This window comes from Helianthus annuus, chromosome 1 (genome assembly GCF_002127325.2).
Source record: "Helianthus annuus cultivar XRQ/B chromosome 1, HanXRQr2.0-SUNRISE, whole genome shotgun sequence".
In the NCBI taxonomy this organism is placed as follows: Eukaryota; Viridiplantae; Streptophyta; class Magnoliopsida; order Asterales; family Asteraceae; genus Helianthus; species Helianthus annuus.
In genome coordinates, this window is record NC_035433.2 from 116,364,460 (window position 1) to 116,381,642 (window position 17,183).

General features: G+C 34.6%; 2 protein-coding genes across 2 annotated transcripts in view; one reads left to right on the plus strand and one right to left on the minus strand.

Moving 5' to 3' along the window:
• Nucleotides 1-280: 280 nt before the first annotated feature.
• LOC118479467 (alcohol dehydrogenase 1-like) lies at nucleotides 281-3,251 on the minus strand. Its single transcript, XM_035974008.1, has 7 exons — nucleotides 3,140-3,251; nucleotides 2,923-3,065; nucleotides 2,800-2,837; nucleotides 1,897-2,308; nucleotides 915-1,154; nucleotides 678-836; nucleotides 281-473 (listed from the first exon to the last, which is right to left on the minus strand). Exons 1-7 carry the CDS (start codon nucleotides 3,174-3,176, stop codon nucleotides 363-365), a joined length of 1,140 nt encoding a protein of 379 aa, XP_035829901.1. The 5' UTR covers nucleotides 3,177-3,251; the 3' UTR covers nucleotides 281-362.
• Nucleotides 3,252-14,567: 11,316 nt separating this feature from the next.
• Nucleotides 14,568-17,183, plus strand: part of LOC110930031 — a 62,901-nt gene continuing 60,285 nt past the window's right edge. The window contains exon 1 of the mRNA XM_035988835.1: nucleotides 14,568-14,691. Within this exon, the coding sequence (XP_035844728.1) occupies nucleotides 14,568-14,691 (124 nt within the window). The remainder of the gene's footprint in view (nucleotides 14,692-17,183) is intronic.

Consider the following 17,183-nt stretch of genomic DNA (forward strand, 5'->3'; position numbering starts at 1 on the left):
ACTATCCACTGCTTATCACAACAGCAGTTGTCTTACAGTTGTTCACCATCAGTGATTACCATCAGCTGCTAAATCTTCATCAGCGGTTTAACACAAACAGTGTTTACAAGGATTTATCAGTTGTTTGCCTCTTTAGTATACAAACAGTGGTTTGCCTTATTCATTTAATACTCATCAGTGTTTACAGTTAAACTAAAATGTTACTTCCTTTCAACAGAAGGTATATTATAAAAACTGAACCAAAAAGCAACTAGCAAGAAGCAAGATCAACAATTATTAACATAAATGATATTTTATCATTATATTTTCTTTCCTCCTCTTGTAACAGGACATTACATGCAGTGTTGAGGATTTTATTGTAATCAAAAGTTGATAAGAATCTTGAGGCAGTCATGTTTCTTCAATATCTCGAATGCTTCCTTTATATTTTCCAATCCTATTTTGTGTGTCAAAAGCTTATCCATCTCAATTTCCTGATAACACACAAAACAAAAATACATTTACGACAATAATCCATATTTTCTACAATGCTTAAGATATATCTAACAAGAGATTAAAAAACACATGAAAAGTAATCCATTTATTCTCGAATCAGTCATGTTATAATTTGAATTTACAAATATACTAAAAATTCTAATTATATTTGAAGTTTAATTCGCCGTAAGAATAATAGATACCTTATTGATACATTTGTCGAGTATGACAGGAAGATCAGATTGGGTTTTGATACCACCCATTAGTGAACCCTTCAAAGTCCTACCACTCATTAGGGTCATGTTTCTTATGGCCCAGTTCGTCTCCATCCCAACTCCAATAGCTACAGCTGTGCCTATGCCCTGCCATATAAAACTTATGTTTATAATGGTATTTAAGAAAAAATCTGAAGTAACAAACTTGGGTTGTGTTGAGTGTACAATTTTAGAGGCCTCGAGGGCTTCATTCAACAAGGGTTCGACTCCGGTGCACTCGAAGGAGTAGTCGACACCTAACCCGTTTGTCATATCTTTCACCAAATCCGACACCGATTTATCAGGGTGGTTTCGAGGGTTGATGAAATCGGTCATCCCAAAAGCCTCTCCTATTGCTGCTTTCTTTTCATTTATGTCCACGCCTATGATCGTAGATGCCCCTTGCATTTGTGCTCCTTTAATTGCCTGAAAAGTGTTTTCAGTATATGGTTTTACCTAGGGTGTAAATGAGACAAGTGTCGGACGTATAGTATAATTAACCTAGGTTTGGGTTATGGCCTTCAAAAAAAAAAAAATAAAAAAAAAATAAGGTCTCCATCTAAAAGAAAATTAATATGCTAACTATTAATATCAGTGCAAACTTATTGTTTAAGATTTGTTTGATTCCTTATACAAGCAAAAACACTATGTGTTAAATTGTGTTAAATTTTTGTTTGGTTCCAAACACGGATAAATAAGTATCATTTCACCTTGGGCCTCCAAAAAGCTTGGAACAGCCCTGCTAAAGTTTAAAGCATAAATGGGCTCGAGCCTACAAAAAAGTCTATTTATCAGACGAGCCCGAGCCGAGTTTCATTTATCAAGCTCAAACCAGCTTGTGAACCTAAATGAACCTCTTATTTATATAATTTAAGATAAGATAATAAATATACATTTTTATAATAATAATAATTATTATTGTATATAACTTTTAAATATGTTAAAAAAACTTGTTTCGCAATTTGCTACATACTTTTCCAGAAAACTTTTTATTTTCTCATATAGTTATATTCACTACGGATTTTGTCACGAATATACTTTATTAGTAACATATGTTTATCGTCGCAAATTAGTGTCTAATTTTATTCATACATAAGTTCCATTAAAACTTGTTTTTATAGCAGGGCAAATGATAAAAGACTTTAGGAGTAAAAAGTTAAAGCTGTACCCCAAGACCAACAACACCAAGGCCAAAAACCGCAACCGAAGAACCCTTAGTAACCGCGGCTTCCTTCCATGGTGCACCAAGGCCAGTTGTGAAGCCACATGAGAGGAAACTGGCATCTGGAAGAGGCACCCTAGGGTCAACCTTAATCACATAGTTAACATCAATGACCGTGTACTCAGACCACGTGGCGCAACTAAAAAGGTGGTAGGCAGTTTCTCCGGTTGCTGCCATAGACATTCTTGAAGTCCCGTCGCGCATGAGACCATTCAAGTTAATTGGGTGAACATGACAAATGTTAGTCTTTCCAGATTTGCAATTCAAGCATTCACCACATTCACCTAAGTAGAGCGGCATCACCACGTCCCCAGGCTTGACCCGCATCCCCACGTCTTCTCCAATGCTCTCAACCACCCTGTACCCAAGTCCCAACTATGTTATATATTGAATCAAAATAGTGAACATTTAACTGAACCATTCACCATTACACAAGGCAAAAGAAACCGGAATGTACGACCGACAAAAAACAATTACAAAATTAGGGACTTCAACCGAATAGACCCAAAATTAGCGACCAGAACAAATTGGTCGCAAAATTAGCGACTGAAACCATGTAGTCGCAATTTAGCCACCATATCAAAACTGTACATAAAAAAAGTTAAAAAAAAAGCAAATAAAATTAACAACTTGGTTAAAAAATGATCTCAAACATAGCGACCACATTAACAAATGAAATAAAAGTGTCACAAACCTAGCTACACAAAATGATTCAGCTACAAAAGTAGTCGCAATTCATATTAAGAAAAATACTAAAATTCTATCGAAAACCGTAGCAGAAAACGTGTCAAAAAGTATCTATAAAACGAAGAAGAAAGTTAAAAAAAAAATCGATCACAACATACGTACCCAACGCCTTCGTGTCCAGGGATACGTGGAAACAAAGGCTGCAATGTTATAAACAATTAAACCATTAGAGCGTCATAATTTAAATCTTTATTTAAGTAGTTGGAAGAAAAATCATGGACATACAATAGGTAGCCCCTTGCAACATAGGATGTCAGTATGGCATACACTTGCATACAACATCTTGATCCTAACTTCAGACGCTTTTGGTGGGTCCACCTTTATCTCCTCCACCGCGATTGCTCCGCCTGCCTCCCTTACCACGGCGGCTGCACCCCAGATACGTACCTTTGTTAACATTGTTTTCAAACATTAAGAAAATGAAAATATCACAAGTACGTACCTTTGCAAGTAATAACATGCGGGATCTTTTGTGACATTGTGTTGAAGATGTACAAGTATTGAAGTTATTCGATTGTATCAATATATATAGTATGCAATTGAAATCATGTACATATCCTATATATAGCTGAAAAACCTTGAATTATTTTTGGGAGTTAAGACATTGAATTTTTCTCAACTGTATATCAAAGTCAAAGGTTGCACCATGAAGCAGCCATTGGTCAAAGCCCACAAAAAGGCCAATAAATTACACCCAGACCCAGTCGACTCATATCAATATTATGTAATTTGAATTATATTATATAATTGAAAATAACATTTAATTAGTTGAGACGCAACATATATATTTATATATTATTTATTTATTTGTTTATTATACATATTAACATTTACAAGATGCTTATGTTAGCGGGTAATAGTTTTTTCAACTGGTTGTCCACTTTTGGCGGCCATGTTGACTTTTGTTTTTTTTTTCTTTTTTCATATAATAGTTATTTATAGGTGATTCCAAATTACAATTTTATCCCAGGTGCAAAATTACGATTTTGCCCTCGAATCGAAATGAAGTTTTGCTTTTGCCCCTTGCTTAAATTTACAATTTTCCCCTAAGTTAAAAAAAATACAATTTTGCCCCCAGTTCAAAATAAAATTATGGTTTTGCTCTCAGCTAGAGTCCTGCCAAATTACGATTTGGTTCCCAGTTTAAAATTACGATTTTGCCCACAACTAAAAATTACGATTTTGCTCGCAGCTAAAATATTACGATTTTGCCCCCATTTCAAAATAAAAATAATGGTTTTGCCCTCAGTTCAAAATATTATTTTATCTTCATTTTAAAATTACGATTTTACCTCCGCTAAAAATTGCAATCTTGCCATCGTTTTTTTTTTCTTTGGCAAAACCATGGTACTGTTTTATTTTACTTTGTTGACTCAATTTTGTTTTTATTCACGCCAAACAGCTGCCTATCACTCGCTAATTGGTCCTGACAAGTTATTGTTTTGCCACCAACTCTAAATTACACGCTTGTCATCGTTTTAGTTAATTTTTTTTATCATAACTATGGTACTGTTTTTCTTTAATTGGTTAACTTGATGTATCTTTTTTGATATCGTGTGATAGATAGCATGTATAACTAACAGACATAAAGGCGTACATGTTATTAACCTAAGAAATACTCGGTTTAGCGCCCCGCAACGCGGGCGGCGCATAACTCTAGCTGCCTAACACTGGCTCATTAGTTCTGAAAAATTACAGTTTTGCCCTGAGCCCAAAATTACGGTCTTATCATCGTTTTTTTTTTCATAGCAAAATTATAGTAGTCTTTTTTTTAATTGATTGAGAATTATTCGGCCATCGCCCCGCAACGTGGGCGGGGCATCTACTAGTTATATACAAAAATGAATACATAACGAAATAGTAAATATACGAGTTATGTCAACTAGATTTTTGTATGTTCCTACTAGTGTTATGCCTCACCCACATTGCGGGACGGTAAGCAGAATATTTCTCAGTTTTGATAACATGTATGTCTGTGTTTCGATTACTTGAACACACTACTCATAACACGAACTCAATAAAAATTAAATCAAGACGTTGGTAAAAATATGCTCGTCAGAGAGTAACTTTATTAAAGTCCAGGAGTAGTAGCGTTTGTCCACCAATAGCAAACGGTCACTATTCCCCCGGGTTGGTTCGTCACGGTAGCAAGGAGAAAATCTGACTAAGTACTCTAATCTACACGATAAACCTCCCGTTAGAGATGATTAACTTATTAAGAAGGTGAGCAAAATGTGAAGTGCTAAGATGGACTGACTCGACCTATCGATACCAAATCCCACGAAAATAGAGTTTATGACCTCTATGGTGTCAAAACCCTAAAATCATGAAGCAGATAAATCCTTGAAACTTGAACTCCTAGGAAACCCTAGACGTGAAGAACTAGACGAATCCGAGCTATCGGTCACCCAAGCTACCCACCAACGACTAGCTAATAACCTAGGAAACCTAATTCTCCTCTCGAATCACTAAGCAAGGATGCAAGTTTTAATTAATTGATTTTAATTCTTGATTAACTTCATTTATTTCTAAAGTCAAGATTCAAACCGAAAACCTAAGATTACCGATTCAAATTGAAATCTAAGTATAGGGGATATTTCTATATGCCTAAAATACTGATTTCAACAACCAAGAATCAATCAACCAACTTCAACATGCAATATCAAGATCAAATTCAAGGAAAAATCATGTAAATCGCATAAAATAGTCAAAACCGAGTCAAAACAACATCACAATCATCTAGTTCATCTCAACCTAAGTAGTTTAGAAGTTTAGCTACTCATAATATTCATAAACACAATTGAACAAAGTCTAAAAATAGTAGAATTCATAGTTTAAACTGAAGGAAATACGAAAGACTAATGTTTAACAAACCAATTACGCTTCAATCTCGAACCGAAAGCTTCCAAGACCCTTGAACAGCCTCAAGATGCTCCAAAATCGTCCTCAACTGGTCCTTTGCCATCTGGTATGCGAGATATCACAACCCTAATGTCATAGGGTTTTTAAACTTATTTTTCGTAAATCGACTCTTATACGGACCTTATGGCCTACCAGCTTACGGTCCGCAAGGCTGCTAAATTAATTTCCCCGTTTCCTCCTTGCGGACCATATGGCCCGAAGGCTTACGGTCCGTAAGGCTTCAACATGACTTCATTTTTCAGCGCCTTATTCTTCTTGCGGACCGTATACATGTTTCCCATGCGGTCCGTATGGCTTCGTTAACAGCAGAATTCATTTTTAAATATCACATTCCGACGCGCTTTTTCGTGTTTTCTCTGCTTTGTCCGTTTTCCTTCGTTTTTACCGCATAATCAACAGGTTTTCCACCAACTCCTGCCAATTCATAATTTAATCAAATCAGTATCAAAAACTTGGGAAAACTATAAACAAACCACTCCAAATATAGGGAATTTGATACGTAAAATGTGTATAATTCTAGACACATCACTGTTGCTGACAGCAGTTGAAGCTACCCAAGGACCAAAGACTACAAGAAGACCGAAGGCATAGTTATCCTATGAAGCTATTGTCAATGGGGAGTCTGTTGGTGTATATTGTGTTAACAACTTCATATAATTAGGTCGTTGGATATCTTGTAATTAGTGAAACAATAAATGGTTAGCGGGTTTAGCATTGTAATAGTAACTAATAGTGTTTGGGCGAAGCAAAACCCCTATAGGTGGAGAGTTTGACGAAATGGGCTTGACCCATTTCGCAACCCATGTGAAACCTAGCCTGGCATGCATGCTTGTGTTATATAAACAAAGTCTTGCCTTAGGGTTTAGGTGAGACATGTTAGACATTAATAAAAACACAGAAGGAACTCTAGAGAGAGAGAGAAAGGAACGAAATTGGGGGGAGAGAGAGAGGGAGAGAGTTGGAGATCTTAGTTTGATTGTGAACAATTTTGTTACGTAATCAGTAATCTGTTTCTACTAGTTTTCTATTTCTATTAGATCTAGAGGATTCCGCACTCTAGTTTGGATTACAATCTTGTTAAGATCCAAGGACTAGGGGATCGACAGAGCATGCGCAGGAGTTGGATTACATACTTATGGTAAGCAGATACACACTTCCGAGGTCAAACTCGGGTTTGACCTTAATCTTCCAGTTATGAACTCTATACTAGATATGTATTTCAAGTGTAATTGTTTTCACGAGGCACAATTGTGTTTTAACGAAATGAATGAAAAAGACAACGTTACATGGAACACGTTAATAGCAGGATACGTGAAGCCCGACCAATTAAATCTTTATACCGTATCAACAAGCATTTGATCCTCTTTAATTTGAGTAGGCTATTACTATAGTTTCTAAATTATTTAAAATTTCATTTTACAAGCAATAAAGTTACATGATTGTGTAACTTTATGTGATTATGTTCCAGTACGTAATTATGTACCATATTTACAATCAGTAACAAATGCTTACCGTGACCCTACACCTATATCACATATAACACCCACTATATTTCAACTATGTATTATGAGCCGGTTCATCTCCCTTGTATTTTTACTCGTATATTTTTCTATTTATTTATAGAACATCTTGGTATTTTTTTTACTTTGTTATTACACTTATAAATCCATTTCATAATATATATATATATATATATATATATATATATATATATATATAGAGAGAGAGAGAGAGAAACAGGTTCAGGAGAAAACGCTCAAAAGTGTGAGAACGGTGAGAACGCATCCTGGCCGAACACGTGGCGTGGGGCATGATCAGGGTCCGAGGGGTTTTTTTGTCTTTTTAGTATTCTTCTCCTTTCGTGATTTTCGCGTTTGACATGCTTCTTTATTTTTTGCGTGCAAGATAATTTTGGCATTATGTAGATTTATTAATTATTTTGGCATTTTACTGTTTTTCTCAGATTTCTTCTCGTTTGAATTATTTCTTTTTGTGTCACATAGTTAACTTTTTGGCGTTATGTCTTTTCTCATGTCATTTTTTGCGTTTTGTATCTTTTTGTTAATAATTCATTTCCATAGATTAATATTTTATAAAAACTACAATAAAACGAAAATCAAAATAAATTAATAGTCTTCCGTAGGTGGGATTACATCAGAGATGTACCCATCGCTTTGTTCATCACTTTCTTCAGATTCTTCATCATCAAATTTCATTTTTGCGTATAACGCCATTAGCTCGTCTCTTCTTTGCTGCAACCTGTTCTTGAATATCTCTGCATTCTTGGATTTTGGATCGTTTGAAGGTGTTAAATCACAGAGTTGTTCAATGACAGATAACAACCCTGTCTTCAACATTTCTTCCATTGGCCTTGAATATTGCACTCCGTTTTGATAAGCCACTTCAAGTGTCCCTTCTTCTTCATGCAATACCCAACTGCTAATTTTTGGTATATTGGTATCTTCAATATCATCATCATCTTCATCATCTTCTGTTGGAAACTTTCTCTCCAGCCTTTTTATTACAGTTCTCGTTCTTTCACAATCGTTGTCTCTTGGAACCTCAAGGGCCAGGATATCCTTTTGAACATTTTCAGTCATTCCCATCATGGCTTTTATTGTTCTTTCCTTTATCCTTCTCCTGTCAGAGAACTTTATGATGAATCATTTATCTTTCCTTTCAAACCTCCATGCAATAACCTTAGCCATTTTTTAAATTTTTTGGCGTTTTGGAGAATATTTGGCGTTTTAGTCTTTTTAGCGTGTTTGAGCTTGGGTTCTCATGGTCTTCTTTTATATTGACTTTTTTCCCCGCGTTTGTCAGGTAATTATGGCGTTTTGAAAAAGATAAATAAATTTAATATAATGAATCTTAGTAATTATGTTTTCTGTCGTTTCATTTTACTGTTTTTTGCAGTTTTACCGTGTTTTGTTTTTCAGACTCAACTGTTTTAATGGTGTAACACGTCAAATCTTTTGACGGCTGTAATTATGGCGTTTTGTTTTCCAATGATGGTTAGATAACTATTGGTCTTCTTTTGTTTTATATTCTTTGCACATTGTTTCACGCTTTTTTTTTATAATATTAGTTGTTCAAATTAATTTTATTATATAGTTTGGTAGTTTTTCGGGGGCGTTTTTATGGCATTATGGCGTTTTACTCGCATTTGCTAATTTTGGCGTTTTATTATATTTTTCATTATAGCATTAATATTTTTTTTGTTGTTTATTAACTGACATTTCAAAACAAACAATAGATAAAGAAAATTAAAAAAAAAAAAACAAAGTAGAAGCAATTTATGATTTTAAATCTTCAGTGTCATCAGTTTCTTTTTTTTTTTTTTTTTTTTGAAACTACAAGAAATGTGACAAATAAATGGCGTTTTGGGGTTGGCGTTGTTTTATTTTCTTTGTTAATGTTTTGAAGTGTCTTTGTGGATGTTGGAGACATAGAGTGACCCCCCTGTGGTTGGATATTATCTGCCTGTGGTCTTCATTATATTCATTGAGGCAAAAGTAGCATATATACTGGTATAGGTCTCTTCTTATCATCCAAACCTTCTTCAGGCACAAAAATGACAGTATGACATATGGGTGTCATCAGTCCCTCTTTTTTCAATTTTGTCCATCTCATGCAGCAAAATTTTTCTTCACTCACGTAACAAATCATTCAATGAAGCTTCATGCAGAACATTACTGAGAATCAAAGAAAAGATGTTTTTGCTGTCATTGTATTTTTGGCGTTTTACATTGAATTGTAAATTTTTTTAGCAACCCCTATGTGTTTTTCTTTTTGTGTTTTTTTTGGTGTGATAAACGGAAGCTGGGAGCGTTTCTATTTATAGAATTTTTTTGGCGCGTAATTTAGGCGGGATGTTTTTTTTATAACAAAAAATGTAATTAACATTTATCGGGATGTAACTTTGGCATTATATATAATGGCGTTTCATATTTTATGGCGTTTTTTTTAGCCAGAGAGCTTAAATAAAAACGCAGAAAAAAGCACGCAGTGGTAAAATTGGCGTTTTGTATTTATTTGGTGTTTTATTTTTCAATGGCGTTTTATGCGAGGAATGGTTTTTTACCTTTTTACCCTTAATGACGCGCGTCCACGTAAGAAAATTGACGTTATTTACGAAAACGTCACCACGCCAATCTAGTCCACAGATTGTTTTAATCGGACGATCGATAAGCGTTCTCACCATTCTCACACTTTCTACCGTTTTCTCCAAATCCCAACCCTATATATATATATATATATATATATATATATATATATATATATATATATATATATATATATAGGGGGCTGCTAGAATGAAAACCACCCCGAGTTGTAAGAACCGCGAGGACTACACCCCACGGAGCGCCGTTCGCCATGATTTTTTTTTTACAAGTAGATGTGTGTATTATAAACACAGCCGTAAAAAATCATGGCGAACGGTGCTCCGTGGGGTGTAGTTTTTTACACCACAAGTTTAGTGTTTTTTAATTTTTTTTCTTTTTTCTTTTTTTTTTCACCAAACTTGTGGTGTAAAAAACTACACCCCACGGAGCGCCGTTCGTCATGATTTTTTACGGCTGTGTTTATAATACACACATCTACTTGTAAAAAAAAATCATGGCGAACGGCGCTCCGTGGGGTGTAGTTCTCGCGGTTCTTACAACTCGAGGTGGTTTTCATTCTAGCGGCTCCCTATATATATATAGGGGAAGGTTCAAATGAAAACCAATAGTTATTGTGAAAACTCGAAAACTAATTAAAAAAAGCCAAAAAAACATACAAAATTTTTTATTTTTATTTTATTTTACGAACCAAATTTCGCAGGTTTTTTTATATAAAAAAAATTAAAAAAAAATTTTTGTGTAGTGCACATGTGTAATAATACACATGTGTATGTGACATGTGTATTATTACACATGTGCACTACACAATTTTTTTTTTTTGAAAAAAAGTTTTTTTTATATATAAAAACCAGCGATTTTTATAAAAAAAAAATTGAAAATTTTTTTTTTGTGTGTTTTTAGGCTTTTTTTAGTTAGTTTTCGAGTTTTCACAATAAAAGTGGTTTTCATCTGAACCATCCCCTATATATATTTATATCCAATTAATCATGCATATTCATTATAACTATATACGTGGATATATGTACATAGGGAAAGGTTCAATTAAAAACACTAGTTAGAGTGAAAACCCGAAAACTAATTAAAAAAGCCTAAAAAACATACTAATTTTTTTTTACCAATTTTCGCTACTTTTTATATATAAAAAAACTTAAAAAAAAACTTGTACTGCACATGTGCATTATATGTGTACTATACATGTGTATTATTGCACATGTGCACTACAAAGTTTTTTTTTTTTTTTTGAAAATTTTTTTTATAGATAAAAAATAGCGATTTTTAATAAAAATATATAAAAAAACTTGATATGTTTTTTAGGTTTTTTAGTTATTTTCGAGTTTTCACAATAAAAGAAGTTTTCACTTGAATCCTCCCCTATTTACATATTGTTGTATCATGTAAGAATAATAATAGTATGGATATCTTTGTGCTACGGATCAAAGAACTATATCGGCAAGGATGAATAAAGACCTTCAATCATGGTGGACTACCAAACGGCAAACTCAAACAAATTCTTTATCTAAATTTATTCTTATTAAAATTTTTGAATTTAATATGTGCCTTTTTCTTGAAACGTAAGGCTGGTGGGTATGGGGTCCGTCCCCATCCCCGTCGAGGATCGGCGCCGGCAGCAAACCATCCCGCCCCCTCCCGTCCCCGTCTTCAGCGTCGAGGTTTGGACGTTCAAGACGATCCAATCTGGTGGGCCCCCTTTGTTTGTGTTTGAATTTCAAAATAGAAGATTAAAAATTAAAAGAAAAAACTGCCATTGTTGAGCAGGTGAAGGTAAGGGAGATGGATAGAAGAAGAGGAGATGAAGTCAAAAGGGAGATGGGGCCTGGGGGTACGAGCTTTTTAATAGTTTCATCCTTTTTGTTTTCAAAGTTGTCAAGAACTACCCTTATACTATATTTTATGATATAAAAATGAAAGTCATATAAGAAAGATCAAGTTTCGGCCTGTTGGAGTGAGTCAACAATTGGGTTGCTCTGGTGGGTGTTATGCATGGGTTTCTGATTCCTCTTAGCTGAAGCCCAATAAATTTAAATCATTTAACATAATTAAATATTAAAAAAAAATTAGAAAATTAAAAAAATAAAAAAAAAACATAAAAGTGGTGGGGTAGGATCATCCAGAACCATCCTCCATACCCACTAATTTTGTGGGATGGACCATCCTTGGGAGGAATATGATGTGGCGCCTACGTGGCGGATCATCCTCCCTTGGAGGACCATCACCATACCCTCTAGCCTAAGGATCGGTTGTCAGCTCCATATTAAAACCTTCCATGTCATTTAATACATTAAATTGTATTTAATATTTGGTTTATCTAAACGTGGAAATCTTAAAATGTTCTTCTTTTATATAATTATATTATTATTATTATCAATATAATATACCAAATTATTTCTAAACATAAACATATATTTATGTTTGTAATCACGTACTATCTATAAAAATTAGAGACAAGTGGAACTTCAATAACCCAATCAATGCATCATGACCGATGGCTAATCTGATCATTAGAATCACTATTTTATTTCTTCCGTTCAGTAGCTTTCTCACCTTGACCACACCCATCTAGAAAGAAAAAAAGAAGAAGAAGAAGAAGGCGGCTTCATGATCTATCTCTCGAAATTCTATCACCCCTGACTTATCTAGTCGTTGCCACTCTCCGGGTGTCTTTCAACGACGAACAAGTCCATCGTCTAACCCTCTATCTCTATAGTGAACAACCGCCATTCATCTTGTAGGTTGTCGGCTTGCTGTTCGAGCATATCTAGTGGTTATGATTTTGTACTCTACCAATCAAATCGTCCTTTCCTTTCGGACATAAGGTATCGATACCAACCGTTATTCTATAGGCGTTCTTATGATTGTTGTAATGCACTAAAGTGAATAAATATTGAAGATAAACGATAGTAGGAAATTGTTGGAGTAGATGTAGGGGCGTAGCTTTCAAGGGGCTGGGGGCGCCCGACCCCCGAACTTTTCGCTCAGTAGGGTTATGTGTGTACGTTTCGTGTATAATTTTTTAGGTATATACGTTTTCGACCCCTCGGTTTTATAAAAAAGAAATTACTTATATAGAATTTTTAGGTTCGGTAACTTATGATCCCCCGATGGAAATTTTCAGGCTTCGCTACTGAGTAGATGATCACAACCCATATGCATCATTCGAAGTTTCGAATCTCAACCCCTCCGATCTTTTTATGAACACGTATGTGCGACATGCATGAATGTGTGTTGTAACCAAATTATTTTGTGTGCTTGTATGCTTCAAATAATGGGTGAATTATTTAAGCACGCCCACATACACCACATTTCTCTCTCTTAGATATTGATTACCAAATGATTTTTTTATCTAAAACTTAAACATGTTTAGAAAATATTTTTTTTTTTCTCAAAGTAATTATATACAAACCTTTAAAATAAGTTTATCTCATTCATTTAGGAATTCCATTTTTTTTATACAAAATCATTTATTATTTAAACAAATCTACTTATTGTATTTTCTTTTACAACTTTATTATTAATTATTAATTACTTATATTATAATGATGAGTCAATATTACTTTTCATAAATCATTTAATCTATATATGATAATAAGCAAGTTGAATGAATAGTGTCTGACATCTGCTGGCCATTATTCATTGGGTCGTTTGGTGGTGGTGAGACCTGGTTGGCCCTTTTGGCGGTGACAGCCTCATCACCAAATTAGACACACGTTCGTTTACCTTTCCCCCCCCTTTTTGCTTTCTCTGTTCAACATCAAGCAACAGACATCAGTGTTCTCATCAGAGGACTAGGCAGATGAGGAGTCGCCGGCCATGGCCTCCTGGCGGCCTCATAACCCCGGTTACACACCTCGCTGATGATGGTGGTGGTGGTTTATAGTGTTTCATTTGTGTGGTTGGCTATAACCACTGTCGGTTACTTTCACTGCCGCCACCGCCATCGCCGCCGCAGGTATCGCCGTTGCTTGCAAATCTGAAACCCTAACCCCCAAACCCTTCTTTCTCTTACTGGGTTTCTGCTGGTGGAATGTATGGTTGGCTGTGCTGAAGCTGACGGTTGTTAGGCTGTGATGAGTATCAAATTCATATAGAATCATTGATAAAGTTGGTGCGGCAAGGGTGGTGGATGGTAGGTATAGAACTGCAACCCACCTTGCAGCCAGCTTCTTTTGAAACTCTGAGCCTTAGATTTGTTTTTATTGTGTGTTTTATTTTTAATGTTTCTCCGGTGTTTGCAAATGTGTTGATACATATGTGTATGTGGTACGCTTTTCCCTGAATTGGTTGATTTGTGATAAGGAAGACAGATTAGGTGTTAATCGATTGGTAAATTTGGTGTTAATTCTTTGTTGAGAAATTTGGTCTTAATCGATAGGTACGTTTGTGTAGCTTAGCGGTGGTCCGATAATGATGACGGTGGTGGCGAAAATGGTAACGATAGCTGTTTGGTTTCTGACAAGGGTTCCGACCGTGACATTGATGTTGAGGTGATGGTTATCGCCAAGTTGAGACCCGATTGCTTAATTTTATTTAACCGATTACATGTAAGGTGATTTCGGTGATTTAGAATGAAATGTGATCCCGATTGCTTAATTTTATTTAACCGATTACATGTAAGGTGATTTCGGTGATTTAAAACGAAATGTGATGGTTAATGTGGTGGTTGTTATTGATGGGTTGGCTAGCTAGAATTATGGAGGCCAAAAGAGATTTACATGATGGCTGGTGTGATGATGTTTGACGACGAGTACAAGTGATGTTTCGGGTGACAGAACCACCACAAGCCGGTAGACAAATGGAGGTTACATGGTGGTTACTGAGATGGTTGTCAAGGGTGGTGGTTTGGATAATGAATGGGTGGTGACCGGAAGCTATGAGGCTTATACGGATTTCTTTCATTTGGTTAACTCAGACAACGGTGACGAGACGGGTTAGATTTGTTCAACAATAGAACCGGAGGATTCAGAGAGGTATAAACACAAACGCTCAAACTAATTAAACTTTGAATTATATAAAGTTTTGTTGTGTATAGTTTGTTGATTATGGATCTGTTGTAGAGAACGCGGCTAGATTTAACGAATGCGATTAGTTTGTATGTGATAAATCAAGTTTTGGTGGAGCTCTTGATAGGGTGGGCACAAAGCACTACATGAAAGATGTGCAGAAAGTACAACCATCAGCACAGGGTTATTTAGGAGTTACCAACATTTTATGGATTATAAAGCCTATCTGGGTCTGCTGCTTACAAATGTGCGTTTATCCTCTTCATTTGAAGGTGAGGTGTTTGCCTACCATGTCAATCGCGCAACGCGCGACTATGAAAAACACTAGTTCTAATATATTTACTAAACCAACTTGATCCAAAATCCAATACAAAATCTTATATTCCTTTTAATCCTTGATCCTTCTAGAACTTTCATTTACTTATATATATATATATATATATATATATATATATAGAGGCCTGTAAACGAACTGAACGAACACAAACATAGGCATGTTCGTGTTCGTTCATTAAGAAATCGGGCATGTTCGCGTTCGTTTATGTACGTTCATTTAAAGCTTAAACGAACAGTTCACGAACATAAATAAACACAAACGAACATAAACAAGCAAAAAATATAAGTGAACATATTTGAAAAACATATACAAACATAAATTAAAATGATTGAACAAACATAAGCGAACACAAATGAACATAATTGAACAAATATAAATAAACACAAATTAACATTAGTGAGCACAAACAAACAAGTCTAATATAATATATTATAGTTCATCCGAAAACACATCTAATTAGGGTTCATAGATACTAAAATTAAGTAGTTTTTTTATATAAATATTAAGTAAATGATCAGTTACGATCTAAAAAAAAATTAAAATTTCATTATTTATTACTAGAAAACTCAATTACTAATTAGTTATATTTATATAAATAGTTATGGGGACCGCTAAAATGAAAACCACCTCCAGTTGTAAGAACCATGAGAACTTTTTGATCCGGGTCGAGTTGGACCAATTTTTTTTTCATAAACGTAGATGCGTGTATTATAAACACATTTGTAAAAAAAATTCAAAAAAAAAAAATGTCGTGTGTGTAGTTTTGAGCACCACAAATTTGTGTTTACGGGTACCGTAAACGTAGATGCGTGTATTATAAACACATTTGTAAAAAAAAAATCAAAAAAAAAAAAAACATGTCATGTGTGTAGTTTTGAGCACCACAAGTTTGTGTTTACGGGTACCGTAAATTTTATTTAAAATAAAATTTACGGTACCCGTAAACACAAACTTGTGGTGCTCAAAACTACACACACGACATGTTTTTTTTGATTTTTTTTACAAATGTGTTTATAATACACGCATCTACGTTTATGAAAAAAAATTTTGGTCCAACTCGCCTCGTACAGTGTAGTTCTCATGGTTTTTACAACTGGAGGTGGTTTTCATTTTAGCGGCCCTCCTAGTTATAAAACCTAATATTTATGTAAATATAACTATTTATGTATTTACTAAAATTTAAACGAACTTAATAAACGAGCATAAACGAACGTTCATGAACATAAATGAATGAACTCAAACGAACGTTCACGAGCATAAATGAACGAACACAAGGTGTGTTCATGTTCGTCCATTTAATTAAATGAACAAATTTTTTTGTTCGTGTTTGTTCGTTTATTAAATAAACGAACATAAACGAACTTCCCGTCGAACAAGTTCACGAACAGTTCATGAACGTTCGATTCGTTTACAGGCACTTATATATAGTTATATTTGAACATATTCATCATTCCAATTTAGGATAAGTCATTCGAATCTATCCTCTGCATGAACAACTTAAATGGTTGTGCTTGGTTAAAGATCATCGAAATAGATTTATTTCTCTCCCTTTTTAGTCATTAATATATTTAGGGTGTATCATGTCTTATGTTTTCTATTATTTTCTATTTGATTAAATAACATGCAAAGTCAATGTATCACTAAGGGCTATTCATGAGCCAAGCCGAGCCGAGCTAGGGCAAGCTAGGGCTCGGCTCAATTGTAAACCGAGCTAGCTCGGATTTGAAACCGAGCTGAAAATCTAAGCTCGGGCTCGGCTCGGATTTGAAACCGATCTGAAAATCTAAGCTCGGGCTCGGCTCTGCTTGGTTTGACTCGATTTTAAAAATAAAAATTAATACATAACTCTCAAAATTCAGTATTCTGAAATATTATTCAATACTTCAAAAGAACATATTCAAAATAAGTTCAACCTAACACATTACAAGCGAAAATGACGTTCAACAACGCAAAATAAGTTTTATATTTCAAGTAAATACAATATTTTTTCATTAGCACGACAATCAACCTTTAAATATGTCATAGATATCAAACAACAAGGCTAAATACATGTAAATAATAATCACTTTTTTGTAATATATT

Coding starts and splice junctions, on each gene's coding strand:
- LOC118479467 (XM_035974008.1), bottom strand. CDS start 3,176: ATGTCACAAAAGATCCCGCATGTTATTACTTGCAAAG. Junction 2,309..2,799: donor CCTGGACACGAAGGCGTTGG/GTACGTATGTTG, acceptor ACTTGGGTACAG/GGTGGTTGAGAGCATTGGAG. Junction 837..914: donor CCCTCGAGGCCTCTAAAATT/GTACACTCAACA, acceptor TTTATATGGCAG/GGCATAGGCACAGCTGTAGC.